The sequence below is a fragment of the Salmo salar genome, chromosome ssa01 (genome assembly GCF_905237065.1).
Source record: "Salmo salar chromosome ssa01, Ssal_v3.1, whole genome shotgun sequence".
In the NCBI taxonomy this organism is placed as follows: domain Eukaryota; kingdom Metazoa; phylum Chordata; class Actinopteri; order Salmoniformes; family Salmonidae; genus Salmo; species Salmo salar.
The window spans coordinates 63717102-63734850 of NC_059442.1; the positions used below are offsets into that span (position 1 = coordinate 63717102).

Below are 17749 nucleotides of genomic sequence, written 5' to 3' on the forward strand. Positions count from 1 at the left end.
GTCCATAATTTATGTCCAAATAACTCCTTGTTGTTTGTGCGTCCAGTAAGCTACTCCAAGTGTAGAAAGAGCGCGGACGATGTCGCGACGAAAAATTTAAAAAAGTTGTATTTACGTTTGTTCAAACATGTCAAACGTTGTAAAACATCAATCTTTAGGGCCTTCAGAACGTGAAGATTCAATAAAAGTTCAACCGGACCGTTCCTGTGTCTTGAAAAAGCTTTTGGAACGGGAGGATCCTCCCTCGTGAACGCGCCCCAAGGAGTGATGTCACCCCCTGCCTCAACAACTTCCCCTCCTTGTCATTTGTGCTCTGTTCATCGTAGAAGGTTCAAACAACTTTGTAAAGACTGTCGACATCTAGTGGAAGCCGTAGGAAGTGCACAATTATTACTACGTCACAGTGTATTCAATAGCAAACGACTTGAAGAGAGCCCATGCATCCAGGTTTCCACTTCCTGGTAGGATTTCTCTCAGGTTTTTGCTTGCCCTATGAGTTATGTTATACTCACAGACACCATTCAAACGGTTTTAGAAACTTCAGAGTGTTTTCTATCCAAATCTACTAATAATATGCATATCCTAGCTTCTGAGTTTGAGTAGGAGGCAGTTTAATATGGCCACATATTTTTTCCGAAATTGTCAATACTGCCCCCTAGCCCCAACAGATTTTAACTACAAGATCAAAACATTGCCAGGTTGCTACTGGCATATAAAGTGGTCAGGAGCTGAACTCTGAATAATTCCTTTAGACCAGTAAAGCATTGAGCATTAGCTACATGTTGGAAATGGTTAGAACTTAGCATCAAAACAAGGTGAAGAAGATAACTTAACAGACCAGAAACAATGCTAGTCTGCAGCTGCGCGTGTATAGTGATTTGGAACTTTGACTATCGACCTGAGGAAGGAAGGAGAAAATCCAATCTCAGACAAGCATATGAGTATCTGCTCCGAAAACAATCCAATACAAGCCAGGACAACTAAGAAGAAGGACATTGTGACCTCTGGTGGACAACCAGATCCTTACACCCATCGACCTCTTCCCATTGAAGGATTGTTGGTTTCAACAGAGATAGACAACAAGCAAAGACATCCGCACATAAATACATGCATTACTTCTTATTCCAAAATAGGTGGTAGTTCGTGTGCAAAGTAAATGGTTACTGTGAGCGTTGTTTCCAAATGTACGATAAGTATTCCCTTTGTCCATTTGTCTCTGTTTCTCTCTCTTTCCCTCTCCATCTCATGTTATGTTGTAACAAGCCGTCATATATTGTCAGTCCACTAGGGACTTTTGTCTCATGCGAGTGTGTGTGTGTGTTCTGTGTTGTTATTTAGTTTGTAAATAAATATTTAAACCAATTTGTGAATTACTGAATAATAAGGAAAGGTTGAGGTTCTTGCGGATCCAAGAGGGTCACGACTGTTCAGAATGAGAACTGATATGAGGTAATGATTAATAAGTGACTGTTATCGATATATAACTTATGTATCATCTAGAGTTTAATTCGGGAGATGCTGACGCAATAAACAACTTCTTCTGTGGTGCCCCAAATTCCTAATGAGTTAATTGCTACCTGATTACTTTAACCTCTTGGGGCTAGGTGGGACGCTAGCGTGCCACCTGTGGTGCACTCCATCAACAGCAGGTGCATTTCAAGAGCGGCAAATTTGAATCCAAATAAATGTCAAAATTCAAATTTTTCAAAAATACAACTATGTTACACCATTTGAAAGATAAACATCTCCTTAATCTAACCACGTTTTACGATTTCAAAAAGGTTTTACGGCGAAAGCATAAATTTAGAGTATGTTAGGACAGTACATTTACAAGAGTTGTGTGTAATGTTTTGTCAAGTCAAAGACAGGGTCACCAAAACCATAAAACCAGCTAAAATGATACACTAACCTTTTACAATCTCCATCAGATGACACTCCTAGGACATTATGTTAGACAATGCATGCATTTTTAGTTCTATCAAGTTCATATTTATATACAAAAACAGCGTTTTACTATGGCATTGATGTTGAGGAAATCGTTTCCCTCCAATAACCGGCAGTCAAGTCAGCGTCACAAATTAAATAATTAAAATTAGAAAACATTGGTAAAATATTATATTGTCATTTAAAGAATTATAGATTTACATCTTTTGAACGCAATCAACTTGCCAGATTTAAAAATAACCTTACTGGGAAATCACACTTTGCAATAATCTGAGCACTGCGCCCAGAAAAATACGCGCGTTGCGATACAGACTAGACGTCATGTTGGGGAGATCTAAAATCGAAAATACTATGTAAATAATCCATTACCTTTGATTCTCTTCATCAGATGTCACTTCCAGGTATCACAGGTCCATAACGAATGTAGTTTTGTTCAAAAAAGCTCATCATTTATGTCCAAAAATCTCCGTCTCGTTAGCACATGATGTAAGCCAGCCGGACTTCTCGTCATGAACGAGGGGAAAAAATATATTTCCGTTCGTTCAAACATGTCAAACGTTGTATAGCATAAATCATTAGGGCCTTTTTAACCAGAACATGAATAATATTCAAGGTGGACGAATGCATAGCCTTTTATAACGTATTGGAACGAGGGTACCCAACATGAAGTAGCGCGCCAGGTGTCTAATGGGACATCACCGTTCCATGGCTCTTGTTCGGTCAGATCTCCCTCCAGAAGACTCAAAACACTTTGTAAAGGCTGGTGACATCTAGTGGAAGCAATAGGAAGTGCCAAAATATTCCTAAACCCCTGTGTTTTTCAATGGGATAGGTTTAAAATCAATACAACACATCAGGTATCCACTTCCTGTCAGAAAATGTCTCAGGGTTTTGCCTGCCAAATGAGTTCTGTTATACTCACAGACACCATTCAAACAGTTTTGGAAACTTTAGAGTGTTTTCTATCCATATATAATAAGTATATGCATATTCTAGTTACTGGGTAGGATTAGTAACCAGATTAAATCGGGTACATTTTTTTTATCCAGACGTGCAAATGCTGCCCCCTAGACCCAACAGGTTAATCAGGTAACAATTAAACATAGTTAGTGGATTGAATATATAACAGTCATCAGATTAACCTCTATGGGCTAGGTGGGACGCAAGCGTCCCACCCGTGGTGCACTCCATCAACAGCAGGTGCATTTCAAGAGCGGCAAATTTGAATCCAAATAAATGTCAAAATTCACATTTTTCAAACATACAACTATTTTACACCCTTTGAAAGATAAACATCTCCTTAATCTAACCACGTTTTACGATTTCAAAAAGGTTTTACGGCGAAAGCATAAATTTAGAGTATGTTAGGACAGTACATTTACAAGAGTTGTGTGTAATGTTTTGTCAATTCAAAGACAGGGTCACCAAAACCATAAAACCAGCTAAAATGATGCACTAACCTTTTACAATCTCCATCAGATGACACTCCTAGGACATTATGTTAGACGATGCATGCATTTTTAGTTCTATCAAGTTCATATTTATATCCAAAAACAGAGTTTTACTATGGCATTGATGTTGAGGAAATCGTTTCCCGCCAATAACCGGCAGTCAAGTCAGCACCACAAATTAAATAATTAAAATTAGAAAACATTGGTAAAATATTATATTGTCATTTAAAGAATTATAGATTTACATCTCTTGAACGCAATCAACTTGCCAGATTTAAAAATAACCTTACTGGGAAATCACACTTTGCAATAATCTGAGCACTGCGCCCAGAAAAATACGCGTTGCGATACAGACAAGCCGTCATGTTGGGGAGATCTAAAATCGAAAATACTATGTAAATAATCCATTACCTTTGATTCTCTTCATCAGATGTCACTTCCAGGTATCACAGGTCCATAACGAATATAGTTTTGTTCAAAAAAGCTCATCATTTATGTCCAAAAATCTCCGTCTTGTTAGCACATGATCTAAGCCCGCCGGACTTCACTTCATGAACGAGGGGAAAAAACATATTTCCGTTCGTTCAAACATGTCAAACGTTGTATAGCATAAATCATTAGGGCCTTTTTTAACCAGAACATGAATAATATTCAAGGTGGACGAATGCATTCTCTTTTATAACGTATTGGAACGAGGGTACCCAACATGAACTCGCGCGCCAGGTGTCTAATGGGCCATCATCGTTCCATGGCTCTTGTTCGGTCAGATCTCCCTCCAGAAGACTCAAAACACTTTGTAAAGGCTGGTGACATCTAGTGGAAGCAATAGGAAGTGCCAAAATATTCCTCAGCCCCTGTGTTTTTCAATGGCATAGGTTTAAAGGTAATACAACACATCAGGTATCCACTTCCTGTCAGAAAATGTCTCAGGGTTTTGCCTGCCAAATGAGTTCTGTTATACTCACAGACACCATTCAAACAGTTTTAGAAACTTTAGAGTGTTTTCTATCCATATATAATAAGTATATGCATATTATAGTTACTGGGTAGGATTAGTAACCAGATTAAATCGGGTAAAAATTTTTATCCAGCCGTGCAAATACTGCCCCCTAGCCCCAACAGGTTAATGAAAGTCACGTCACGACAGTGATCACTGTTCTGATGTCCATAAACTCTTTTCGGTCATAGAATATGATAACGGAAACATTATTTACAAAAAAAGTTAAGATCAGTACAAAAAAACCTGCTTAACTGCATAATTGATCAGGAGCCTGTAAAACAGCAGCTATCCATTGCAGTGGCATTCTTTCACCCTTCAGATGGACAACTATCAACAAACTATATGTTGATAACACAGGAGATGGTGGCACCTTAATTGGGGAGGAGGGGCTCGTGGTAATGGCTAGAGTGGAATCAGTGGAAAGGTATCAAATACATTGAACATATGGTTTCCATGTGTTTGATGCCATTTCATTTACTCCGTTCCAGACATTATTGTGAGCCGTCCTCCCCTCAGTAGCCTCCGCTAGTTGATAAGCAATTGCTTGCTAAGGTTATGGTTAGGCTTAAGTGTAGAATAAGGGTTAAGATTAGGAAAAAATACACAACGCAGAGGACTTAAGGACAAGAGGGAATTAACCTCTTACATCTAGACGTTCCGCTAGCGGAACACCTGCTCCAATATCCAATGATGGGCGTGGCGCGAAATACAAACTCCTCTAAAATCCGAAAACTTCAATTTTTCAAACATATGACTATTTTACAGCATTTTAAAGACAAGACTCTCGTTAATCTAACCACACTGTCCGATTTCAAAAAGGCTTTACAGCGAAAGCAAAACATTAGATTGTGTCAGCAGAGTACCCAGCCAGAAATAATCAGACACCCATTTTTCAAGCTAGCATATAATGTCACAAAAAACAAAACCACAGCTAAATGCAGCACTAACCTTTGATGATCTTCATCAGATGACAACCCTAGGACATTATGTTATACAATACATGCATGTTTTGTTCAACCAAGTTCATATTTATATCAAAAACCAGCTTTTTTATGTTAGCATGTGACGTTCAGAACTAGCATACCTCCCGCAAACATCCGGTGAATTTACTAAATTACTCACGATAAACGTTCACAAAAAACATAACAACTATTTTAAGAATTATAGATACAGAACTCCTCTATGCTCTCGATATGTCCGATTTTAAAATAGCTTTTCGGTGAAAGCACATTTTGCAATATTCTCAGTAGATAGCCCAGCCATCACGGCTAGCCATTTAGACACCGACCAAGTTTAGCCCTGACCAAACTCCGATTTACTATTACAAAAGTTTGATTACCTTTGTTGTCTTCGTCAGAATGCACTCCCAGGACTGCTACTTCAATAACAAATGTTGGTTTGGTCCAAAATAATCCATCGTTATATCCAAATAGCGGCGTTTTGTTCGTGCGTTCAAGACACTATCCGAAGTGTAAATAAGGGTCACGAGCATGGCGCAATTCGTGACAAAAGATTTCTAAATATTCCATTACCGTACTTCGAAGCATGTCAACCGCTGTTTAACCTCTATGGGCTAGGTGGGACGCTAGCGTGCCACCCGTGGTGCACTCCATCAACAGCAGGTGCATTTCAAGAGCGGCAAATTTGAATCCAAATAAATGTCAAAATTCAAATTTTTCAAAAATACAACTATTTTACACCATTTGAAAGATAAACATCTCCTTAATCTAACCACGTTTTACGATTTCAAAAAGGTTTTACGGCGAAAGCATAAATTTAGAGTATGTTAGGACAGTACATTTACAAGAGTTGTGTGTAATGTTTTGTCAAGTCAAAGACAGGGTCACCAAAACCATAAAACCAGCTAAAATGATGCACTAACCTTTTACAATCTCCATCAGATGACACTCCTAGGACATTATGTTAGACAATGCATGCATTTTTAGTTCTATCAAGTTCATATTTATATCCAAAAACAGCGTTTTACTATGGCATTGATGTTGAGGAAATCGTTTCCCTCCAATAACCGGCAGTCAAGTCAGCGTCACAAATTAAATAATTAAAATTAGAAAACATTGGTAAAATATTATATTGTCATTTAAAGAATTATAGATTTACATCTCTTGAACGCAATCAACTTGCCAGATTTAAAAATAACCTTACTGGGAAATCACACTTTGCAATAATCTGAGCACTGCGCCCAGAAAAATACGCGTTGCGATACAGACTAGACGTCATGTTGGGGAGATCTAAAATCGAAAATACTATGTAAATAATCCATTACCTTTGATTCTCTTCATCAGATGTCACTTCCAGGTATCACAGGTCCATAACGAATGTAGTTTTGTTCAAAAAAGCTCATCATTTATGTCCAAAAATCTCCGTCTTGTTAGCACATGATCTAAGCCAGCCGGACTTCTCGTCATGAACGAGGGGAAAAAATATATTTCCGTTCGTTCAAACATGTCAAACGTTGTATAGCATAAATCATTAGGGCCTTTTTAACCAGAACATGAATAATATTCAAGGTGGACGAATGCATACTCTTTTATAACGTATTGGAACGAGGGTACCCAACATGAACTCGCGCGCCAGGTGTCTAATGGGACATCATCGTTCCATGGCTCTTGTTCGGTCAGATCTCCCTCCAGAAGACTCAAAACACTTTGTAAAGGCTGGTGACATCTAGTGGAAGCAATAGGAAGTGCCAAAATATTCCTCAGCCCCTGTGTTTTTCAATGGGATAGGTTTAAAGTCAATACAACACATCAGGTATCCACTTCCTGTCAGAAAATGTCTCAGGGTTTTGCCTGCCAAATGAGTTCTGTTATACTCACAGACACCATTCAAACAGTTTTTGAAACTTTAGAGTGTTTTCTATCCATATATAATAAGTATATGCATATTCTAGTTACTGGGTAGGATTAGTAACCAGATTAAATCGGGTACATTTTTTTTATCCAGACGTGCAAATGCTGCCCCTAGCCCTAACAGGTTAAAATCAATTTTTATGCCATTTTTCTCGTAAAAAAGCGATAATATTCCGACCGGGAATCTGCGTTTAGGTAAACAGACGAAAGAAAACATAGCATGGGGTCAACGCGGGCACGCGCCTGAGTCTCACAGTACTGTAACCAGCCACTACCCAAACGCGCTACTTTTTTTCAACCAGAGCCTGCAAAGCCACAATTCAGCTTTTTGCTGCCTTCTGAGAGCCCATGGGAGCCGTAGGAAGTGTCAGGTAACAGCAGAGATCCTCTGTAATGGATAGAGATAATCAAGAAGGGCAAGAAATTGTCAGACAGGCCAGTTCCTGCATGGAATCTTCTCAGGTTTTGGCCTGCCAAATGAGTTCTGTTATACTCACAGACACCATTCAAACAGAAACTTTGGAGTGTTTTCTATCCAAAGCTAATAATTATATGCATATTCTAGTTTCTGGGCAGGAGTAATAATCAGATTAAATCGGGTACCTTTTTTATCCGGCTGTGAAAATACTGCCCCCTAGCCATAACAGGTTAACGATCAATGGAAATAGTTGTGACTTTGTAAGGGGGAACTGAAGGGGTCAGAGACACGGGAGGAATTTCAGTCCGGGACTCATAGCTACATGTGGCAAGTTCTCATTGGTCCGAACTGTCTATACATTGAGCCTGAATAGGGATACTTGTTATTTGGCCATTGGCCCAATTTTACTGAAAGGAATTCTAATTGATTAACCACAGGCTAGGGTTGGGTTATAAATGACACCCTGTCCCTTTGCTCAATGGAGAAACTATTGAGGACAGGGAAGAATGAACACCTGCCATCTACTCCCCAGCATAACAACTATGATTTGTTCTCTTTGAATAAATATATTTTTCACCCCCTGATTTGCTTTGGGGTCTGTGTTATTGAAGAAAAACATCAACTGCTAACAAGGGTTAGGGTAAGGGTTAAGTTTAGGGTTAGGATAAGTGTTAAGGTTAAAAATCATGACAAATTAAGAGATGGAAATAGCACGTGGCATCCATTTTGGCTGCAGACAGAGATCTGCATATAATGACGATATGCTCATGTCTCCGCCCTAACAATGGGAGTTGTTGTCCAAAATGCGGGAAGGCAGGCGACACGCTTAGGTCCAAAATAAGTCCATAGAAATGGAATGTGACTATTTTGGACAGATTTTGGCGAGAGTGAAACCTCTCGCTTCACCTCTTTCTCTCTGCTGCAGAGGAGAATGTGAGAGGTGAAAGGTCAGTGTGACAGCCCAGTGTTCTTCTGGCTTCTTATTTTTCTTCTTTTGAATGTGCAAACATACAAAGTTAGTTTTTCTTACTCTTTTGTAGAAGTTAGAGTTCCACCGGAAGTGATGTCACACAAACCTCTCAACTCTCACACTCTCCTCTGCAGCCAAAATGAAAACCACATGCTATAAAACAAATCACCTTGATCTTATAATAGTAAGCACAATTAGAAAGGGTGTGCCTTGTTACAATTGTTGTTACCAGATCCTAGCTAATTTATTAACCCTGGCATAACATGTGGATTCGATGGTAGTGGCACCATGTAGTTACATGTAACAAGGTCAGATTTTGGTTGTAGTTATTAACATGGTAATTCACTGGTGACTTTTAAACGTGTAATTACAAAACATGAGTTACATAGTGGAACAAGAAAATGTGGAATAACCTTCAGCAAGTGGAAGTGTAATTACAAATTCCTTACATTTGTGTAATAAATGAGTTTTACAATCTTATTAACATGTAATTACATAGTAACAGCTATGTAACTACTATGTTATTACTGTTATTACTGTGTAGTTACATAGTAATAGGAACAACTTAATATAAAGAGTTACCCACATTTTGGCTGTGGCATCAATGTTTAGTCTTAGCTGTCTTTGTCTTGAGCGGTCTTCAGATGGTATTTGATGTGTCTGAGATCGTTGTATGAATTTAAGGCAAGCAAGTCAACAGTGTATAGATTAGCCATATCATCGTCAAATTCAACTTTAAATAGTTTGGAAGGGAACCCGGGGTAAGAAAATATGGCAGGGGGTGATGTGGCACAGTGGTATTGACTGAGAAGGGCCTCTCATCTACTGTGCAGTAGAGTAGATAATGAGAGTGGTAGATAAATACAAGCCTATTTACCCATACTTGCTCTCCATGTCACTTAGTGGCACAGTGTACATTTTATGCAAAGAGTTTTCTAAGAACATATTGATTGGCTTTACAAAGGGTAGGCCTATTGAGTAGAAGTCTATTTGCCAAACCATTCTTGCTCTCCATGCCACTTAATGGCCCAGTGTTCATTTTATGGCCCCCCAAAAAATCAGAACCTTTGTTCTCAAGTGCTTTTACAAACAATAATGAGATTAAGCCAGGGTTGCAAAATGGAGGGCATAATACCGGTAATTTTGAAACGTTTTTTTCATGAATTAGTCTGTCTTCTCTTGAACCATATGGTCTAGACCAGGGATGGGCAACAGGTGGCCCACAGACCGCAATCGGCCCCTCTGCCCCCCTTTTGTAGGCCCGCGGACCAATTTCCAAAAACTCAGTTGGGGTCTCAATTTACTGTTGAGAGTTAAACTAATAGAAGACACAAGGTGCAATTTCGAAATTTGGTTGTGCATCAGAAGTTTTTCTCTTGTTATGTCAGTTACTGACAGTCACTCAATTGGTCCATGTCAGCTTAAAAAATGTAGATTCATAAATTAGTCTAGTCTGTAGTAATCATGGTCGAATTACTGACTGGGGGGGGTCCCCATTGATTTTGTTAGTCACTCTCACTCAGATATCATATTAAAAACTGCAAACATTTCTCTCCAACCTATGGCAAAATGTGTAGAAATTGTTTGTAAAACTGCAATTGTTTCTCTTCACACTATGGCAAAATGACTAGAATTGCATGACATTTTGGGACAGAGCTGCTTTGCACATATGCACATAGAATACACACAAATGGAGGGCATAGAATAGAGTATTGAGGCAACTTCAACTAACAAACCAAAATAACATCATAAGTATATCGCTCTGGATAAGAGCTTCTGCTAATTGACCAAAATGTAAATATGAATATATATATATCTTTTTTTAAGTTATTCAAGTATAGATTATCAAAGTTTCCACTACCCAAATTATTTAACATTCTAGTAACTTTGGTAAATTACCATTACTTTGAATGGTATACAGTCTTATTTGAGAAAATCTTTCTCCCTCTAATGACAGAGAGTATGTTTGCATGCACAGAAATAATTCAATATTAAACTGATTGTGGGAGTAGGCAGATTATGCAATAGTCATGTAAACACCTTACTCTGCTTATCTTAATCAACGTAAGGTCAAAATCGAAGTAAGCATATGCCGATTAAAACACCTGCTTTTCTGAGCAATATTTCAAATTATTAGGCCATTTAAACAACTTAATCGGCGTTCCAGCCGTGTATCTGCGTATGTGCTAGCACCAGACGAGCAAGCATCCCTCTTTAGCGCGAGTGAAGTAAATTCGGAACAATTGAATGTATTTGTCAAAGAAGTCATTTTCACATACAAATTTTATATCTCCAAACTCAGAATCAATAATGCTTCTCAAAAATGACATGGTTGCTGTGGTAAAACATTTATTTTGATTGGTGATTTTCAGGTAAGCTGATTTCAGATGTGTCCATGTAAACAGGATTATAAGGGAAATCGTTATTCTTGCAAAGCGTGTAAATGTTTTAATCAAACTATCATATTAATCTGACTATCCACAATAATCGCTTTATTGTGTGCATGTAACCATACTCTAAGATTGGGCAGCCCTGTCATTAAAATGCTGTCTTACCATCCATCCCTCCCTCGATTCTCCCTCATTCAATCCCTCCATCCTCCCATGCCCAGGAACAGTAGCTGCTGCTTTGGTAGCAGCTAATGGGGATCCATAATAAATACAAATACAAATACCCGGAGAGAAAAAAAGGCATTGCACCTATTAATCAATGTCATTGCAAACAGGCACTCTGAGAATTGGTGCCAGTGGCAGGGAGGCCAGAGTCTATGGGCGTGTCCGAAATCTGTCTTGCCTACTACTTATTAAAACGACATACTGTGTACTAATCATGAAAACGTATGCAGTAAGCAACAAATATGACCATACTAGACTCATCCATACTGAGAAAGCGCCATCTTGAGCAATCGCGCATGTTCACCGCCATTCGTTCATTTTGGTAGAACATGTACCCTATTCTAATTATCAGCTGTTGTTAAACAAAAGTGCATCTCGAAAGACAATTCTCCTACTGAAAAGGGTTCAGCGAATTCTTCTAGATGAATGAGTAGGAGAGCCTGGCATTTAAGACTCAAGTTCCCCTCTCCTGGCCAAATCAGATCAATGCACTCTCTTCCTTCAGGGAACAATGACAATAGTACATTTTGGTCAATGAGCAAAAGTTCTTATCCAGAGCGACATGCTTAGATGATGGTAATTTGGTTTGTAAGTTGCCTCAATACTGTATTCTATGCCTCCCATTTGTGTGTATTCTATGTGCATATTTGTGGCGACAAGGAAAGCAGTCTGTCCAAAAATGTGCAACCACAACTGAAGCACACTCATCATTACTGCCATTGTTAAAGTGATAGTTCACCCAAATTACAAAATTACATTCCAGTTTCCTTACCCTGTAAGCAGTCTACCGTGTGTATGTGTGTGTTTGTGTGTGTATGTTGTTGTGGTTGTGGGTTTTCTTGTGTGTGTGTGTTTGTGTGTGGTTGTGGGTTTTCTTTTCCCTAGGCCACTGATGCAGATACAGGGAACTACAGTGCCAATGCGTACCGGCTGATCATCCCACCCACGGCAGACGGTCAAGACAGCTTTGTGATCGAGCAGTACACGGGCATCATCAAGACGGCCATCATGTACCGCAACATGCGCAGGTCCTACTTCAAGTTTGAGGTCATTGCCACCGACAACTACGGAGAGGGTCTGAGCAGCAGCGCCGATGTGGTGGTGAGTGTCTACTGTCCTCAAACAACCCATATCCCTAGATGGTTTGAAACACTCTCTCTCTCTCACACATACACATATGTAAACCTTTATTTCCTCAAGTGTTTCTCATTGGGCAAGTGATATGAGACTACAAAGTCTGGCAGTTAGTAGTTTGTCATCCGTTAACTGTGATCTTAACAGATGCCAAGCCCCACACCCTCCACCCAAACAACCTGATGGGTTTATTAGTGTCTGACAGTTTTCCTCTGAGCTGATGTATTCATTAGGAAGCTACATGATGATGAAACATGATTTATTTTCTATCTAGACTGTGTCTAGCTATCAATATATAACATTATGAAGAGCACCAACAACACACAAGATGCATAATGGGTACGCCAGTGAACCCCTTTTATTTGTATTTTTTATTTCACCTTTATTTAACCAGGTTGGATAGTTGAGAACAAGTTCTCATTTGCAACTGCGAACTGACCAAGATAAAGCATAGCAATTCGACACATACACTGGAGTGGTAGATGTGCAGAAGATGAATGTGCAAGTAGAGATACTGGGGTGCAAAGGAGCAAGTAAAATAAAATAAATACAGTAAGGGGATGAGGTAGATAGATGGGCTGTTTACAGATGGGCTATGTACAGGTGCAGTGATCTGTGAGCTGCTCTGACAGCTGGTGCTTAAAGCTAGTGAGGGAGATATGAGTCTCCAGCTTCAGTGATTTTTACAGTTCGTTCCAGTCATTGGCAGCAGAGAACTGGAAGGAAAGGCGACTAAAGGAGGAATTGGCTTTTGGGGTGACCAGTGAGATATACCTGCTGGAGCGCGTGCTACGAGTGGGTGCTGCTATGGTGAGCAGTGAGCTGAGATAAGGCGGGGCTTTACCTAGCAGAGACTTGTAGATAACCTGTAGCCAGTGGGTTTGGCGAAGCGAGGGCCAACCAACGAGAGCGTACAGGTCGCAGTGGTGGGTAGTGTATGAGGCTTTGGTGACAAAACGGATGGCACTGTGATAGACTGCATCCAAATTGTTGAGTAGAGTGTTGGAGGCTATTTTATAGATGACGTCGCCGAAGTCGAGGATCGGTAGGATGGGTCAGTTTTGCGAGGGTATGTTTGGCAGCATGAGTGAAGGATGCTTTGTTGCGATATAGGAAGCCGATTCTAGATTGAATTTTGGATTGGAGATGCTTAATGTGAGTCTGGAAGGAGAGTTTACAGTCTAACCAGACACCTAGGTATTTGTAGTTGTCCACGTATTCTAAGTCAGAGCCATCCAGAGTAGTGATGCTGGACGAGCGGGCAGATGCGGGCAGTGATCAATTGAACAGCATGCATTTAGTTTTACTTGCATTTAAGAGCAGTTGGAGGCCACGGAAGGAGAGTTGTATGGCATTGAAGCTCGTCTGGAGGTTAGTTACAGTGAGGGAAAAAAGTATTTGATCCCATGCTGATTTTGTACGTTTGCCCACTGACAAAGAAATGATCAGTCTATAATTTTAATGTTAGGTTTATTTGAACAGTCAGAGACAGAATAACAACAAAAAAATCCAGAAAAACACGTCAAAAATGTTATGAAATTATTTGCATTTTAATGAGGTAAATAACTATTTGACACCTCTGCAAAACATGACTTGGTGGCAAAACCCTTGTTGGCAATCTCAGAGGTCAGACGCTTCTTGTAGTTGGCCACCAGGTTTGCACACATCTCAGGAGGGATTTTGTCCCACTCCTCTGCAGATCTTCTCCAAGTCATTAAGGTTTCGAGGCTGACGTTTGGCAACTCGAACATTCAGCTCCCTCCACAGATTTTCTATGGGATTAAGGTCTGGAGACTGGCTAGGCCACTCCAGGACCTTAATGTGCTTCTTCTTGAGCCACTCCGTTGTTGCCTTGGCCGTGTGTTTTGGGTCATTGTCATGCTGGAATACCCATCCACGACCCATTTTCAATGCCCTGGCTGAGGGAAGGAGGTTCTCACCCAAGATTTGACGGTACATGGCCCCGTCCACCGTCCCTTTGATGCGGAGAAGTTGTCCTGTCCCCTTAGCAGAAAAACACCCCCAAAGCATAATGTTTCCACCTCCATGTTTGACGGTGGGGATGGTGTTCTTGGGGTCAAAGGCAGCATTCCTCCTCCTCCAAACACGGCGAGTTGAGTTGATGCCATTTTGGTCTCATCTGACCACTTTCACCCAGTTGTCCTCTGAATCATTCAGATGTTCATTGGCATACTTCAGACAGGCATGTATATGTGCTTTCTTGAGCAGGGGGACCTTGCGGGCGCTGCAGGATTTCAGTCCTTCACGGCGTAATGTGTTACCAATTGTTTTCTTGGTGACTATGGTCCCAGCTGCCTTGAGATCATTGACAAGATCCTCCCGTGTAGTTCTGGGCTGATTCCTCACCGTTCTCATGATCATTGCAACTCCACGAGGTGAGATCTTGCATGGAGCCCCAGGCCGAGGGAGATTTTGTGTTTCTTCCATTTGCGAATAATCGCACCAAATGTTGTCACCTTGTCACCAAGCTGCTTGGCGATGGTCTTGTAGCCCATTACAGCCTTGTGTAGGTCTACAATCTTGTCCCTGACATCCTTGGAGAGCTCTTTGGTCTTGGCCATGGTGGAGAGTTTGGAATCTGATTGATTGATTGCTTCTGTGGACAGGTGTCTTTTATACAGGTAACAAACTGAGATTAGGAGCACTCCCTTTAAGAGTGTGCTCCTAATCTCAGCTCATTACCTGTATAAAAGACACCTGGGAGCCAGAAATCTGTCTGATTGAGAGGGGGTTACAGTGCCTTGCGAAAGTATTTGGCCCCCTTGAACTTTTCGACCTTTTGCCACATTTTAGGCCAATTTTTCAGTTTTTTATTTGTTAAAAAAGTTTGAAATTTCCAATAAATTTCGTTCCACTTCATAATTGTGTCCCACTTGTTGTTGATTCTTCACAAGAAATTACAGTTTTATATCTTTATGTTTGAAGCCTGAAATGTGGCAAAAGGTCGAAAAGTTCAAGGGGGCCGAATACTTTCGCAAGGCACTGTAAATACTTATTTCCCTCATTAGAATGCAAATCAATTAATAACATTTTTGACATGCGTTTTTCTTGATTTTTTTGTTGTTATTCTGTCTCTAACTGTTCAAATAAACCTACCATTAAAATTATAGACTGATCATTTATTTGTCAGTGGGCAAACTTACAAAATCAGCAGGAGATCAAATACTTCTTTCCCTCACTGTAAGTGTCCAAAGAGGGGCCAGAAGTATACAGAATGGTGTCGTCTGCGTAGAGGTGGATCAGAGAATCACCAGCAGCAAGAGCGGCATCATTGATGTATACAGAGAAGAGAGTCGGCCCGAGAAATGAACCCTGTGGCACCCCCATAGAGACTGCCAGCGATCCGGACAACAGGCCCTCCGATTTGACACACTGAACTCTACAGAGAAGTAGTTTGTAAACCAGGTGAGGCAATCATTTGAGAAACCAAGCCTGTCGAGTCTGCCAATAAGAATGTGGTGATTAACAGAGTCGAAAGACTTGGCCAGGTCGATGTTACGGCTGCACTGTAATGTCTCTTATCGATGGCGGTTATGATGTTGTTTAGGACCTTGAGCGTGGCTGAGGTGCACCCACAACCAGCTCTTAAACCAGATTGCATAGTGGAGAAGGTACGGTGGGATTCAAAATGGTCGGTAATCTGTTTGTTAACTTGGCTTTCGAAGACCTTAGAAAGACAGGGTAGGATAGATATAGGTCTGGAGCAGTTTGGGTCTAGAGTGTCACCCCCTTTGAAGAGGGGGATGACTGCGGCAGCTTTCCAGTCTTTGGGAATCTCAGATGATAAGAAAGAGAGGTTGAACAGGCTAGTAATAGGGGTTGCAACAATTTTGGTAGATCATTTTAGAAAGAGAGGGTCCAGATTGTCTAGCCCCAGCTGATTTGAAGGGGTCCAGATTTTACAGCTCTTTCAGAACATTGCTATCTGGATTTGGGTGAAGGAGAAATGGTGGGGGCTTTGGCGGGTTGCTGTGGAGGGTGCCGAGCAGTTGACCGGGGTAGGGGTAGCCAGGTGGAATGCATGGCCAGCCGTAGAGAAATGCTTGTTGAAATTCCCAATTATAGTGGATTTATCGGTGGTAACAGTGTTTCCTAGCCTCAGAGCAGTGGGCAACTGGGAGGAGGCGCTCTTATTCTCCATGGACTTTACAGTGTCCCAGAACTTTTTTGAGTTTGTACAACAGGATACAAATTTCTGTTTGAAAAAGCTAGCCTTAGCTTTCCTAACTGCCTGTGTATATTTGTTCCTAACTTCCCTGAAAAGTTGCATATCACGGTGCCTATTCGATGCTAATGCAGTACGCCACAGGATGTTTGTGTGCTGGTCAAGGGCAGACAAGTCTGGTGTGAACCAAGGACTATATCTATTCCTAGTTCTACATTTTTTTAATGGGGCATGCTTATTTAAGATGGTGAGGAAGGCACTTTTAAAGAATAACCAGGCTTGCTCTACTGACGGGATGAGGTCAATGTCATTCAAGGATACCCGGCCAGGTCGATTAGAAAGGCCTGCTCGCAGAAGTGTTTTAGGGAGCGTTTGACAGTGATGAGGGGTGGTCGTTTGTTCACAGACCCATTACGGATGCAGGCAATGAGGCAGTGATCGCTGAGATCTTGATTGAAAACAGCAGAGGTGTATTTGGAGGGCGAGTTAGTTAGGATGATATCTATGAGGGTGCCCATGTTTACGGATTTGGGGTTGTACCTGGTAGGTTCATTGATAATTTGTGTGATATTGAGGGCATCAAGCTTAGATTGTAGGATGGCCGGGGTGAATAGCATGTCCCGGTTTAGGTCACCTAGTGGCACAAGCTCAGAAGATAGATGGGGGGCAATCAATTCACATATGGTTTCGAGGGCACAGCTGGGGGCAGAGGGTGGTCTATAGCAAGCGGCAACAGTGAGAGACATGTTTCTGGAAAGGTGAATTTTTTTAAGTTGAAGCTCGAATTGTTTGGGTACAGACTTGGATAGTAATACAGAACTCTGCAGGCTATCTTTGCAGTAGATTGCAACACCGCCCCCTTTGGCAGTTCTATCTTGGCAGAAAATGTTATAGTTAGGGATGGAGATTTCAGGGTTTTTGGTGGTTTTCCTAAACCAGGATTCAGACACGGCTAAGACATCCGGGTTGGCAGAGTTTGCTAAAGCAGTGAGTAAAACAAACTTAGGGAGTAGGCTTCTAATGTTAACATGCATGAAACCAAGGCTTTTACGGTTACAGAAGTCAACAAATGAGAGCACCTGGAGAGTGGGAGTGGAGCTAGGCACTGCAGGACCTGGATTAACCTCTACATCACCAGAGGAACAGAGGAGAAGTAGGATA

General features: G+C 40.9%; 1 protein-coding gene across 1 annotated transcript in view; it reads left to right on the forward strand.

The window, feature by feature from the left end:
* Positions 1 to 17749, forward strand: part of LOC106607182 (protocadherin-15) — a 371077-nt gene that overhangs the window by 318667 nt on the left and 34661 nt on the right. Inside the window, exon 27 of the mRNA XM_045720950.1 lies at positions 12154 to 12369. Coding sequence (XP_045576906.1) covers positions 12154 to 12369 — 216 coding nt within the window. The remainder of the gene's footprint in view (positions 1 to 12153; positions 12370 to 17749) is intronic.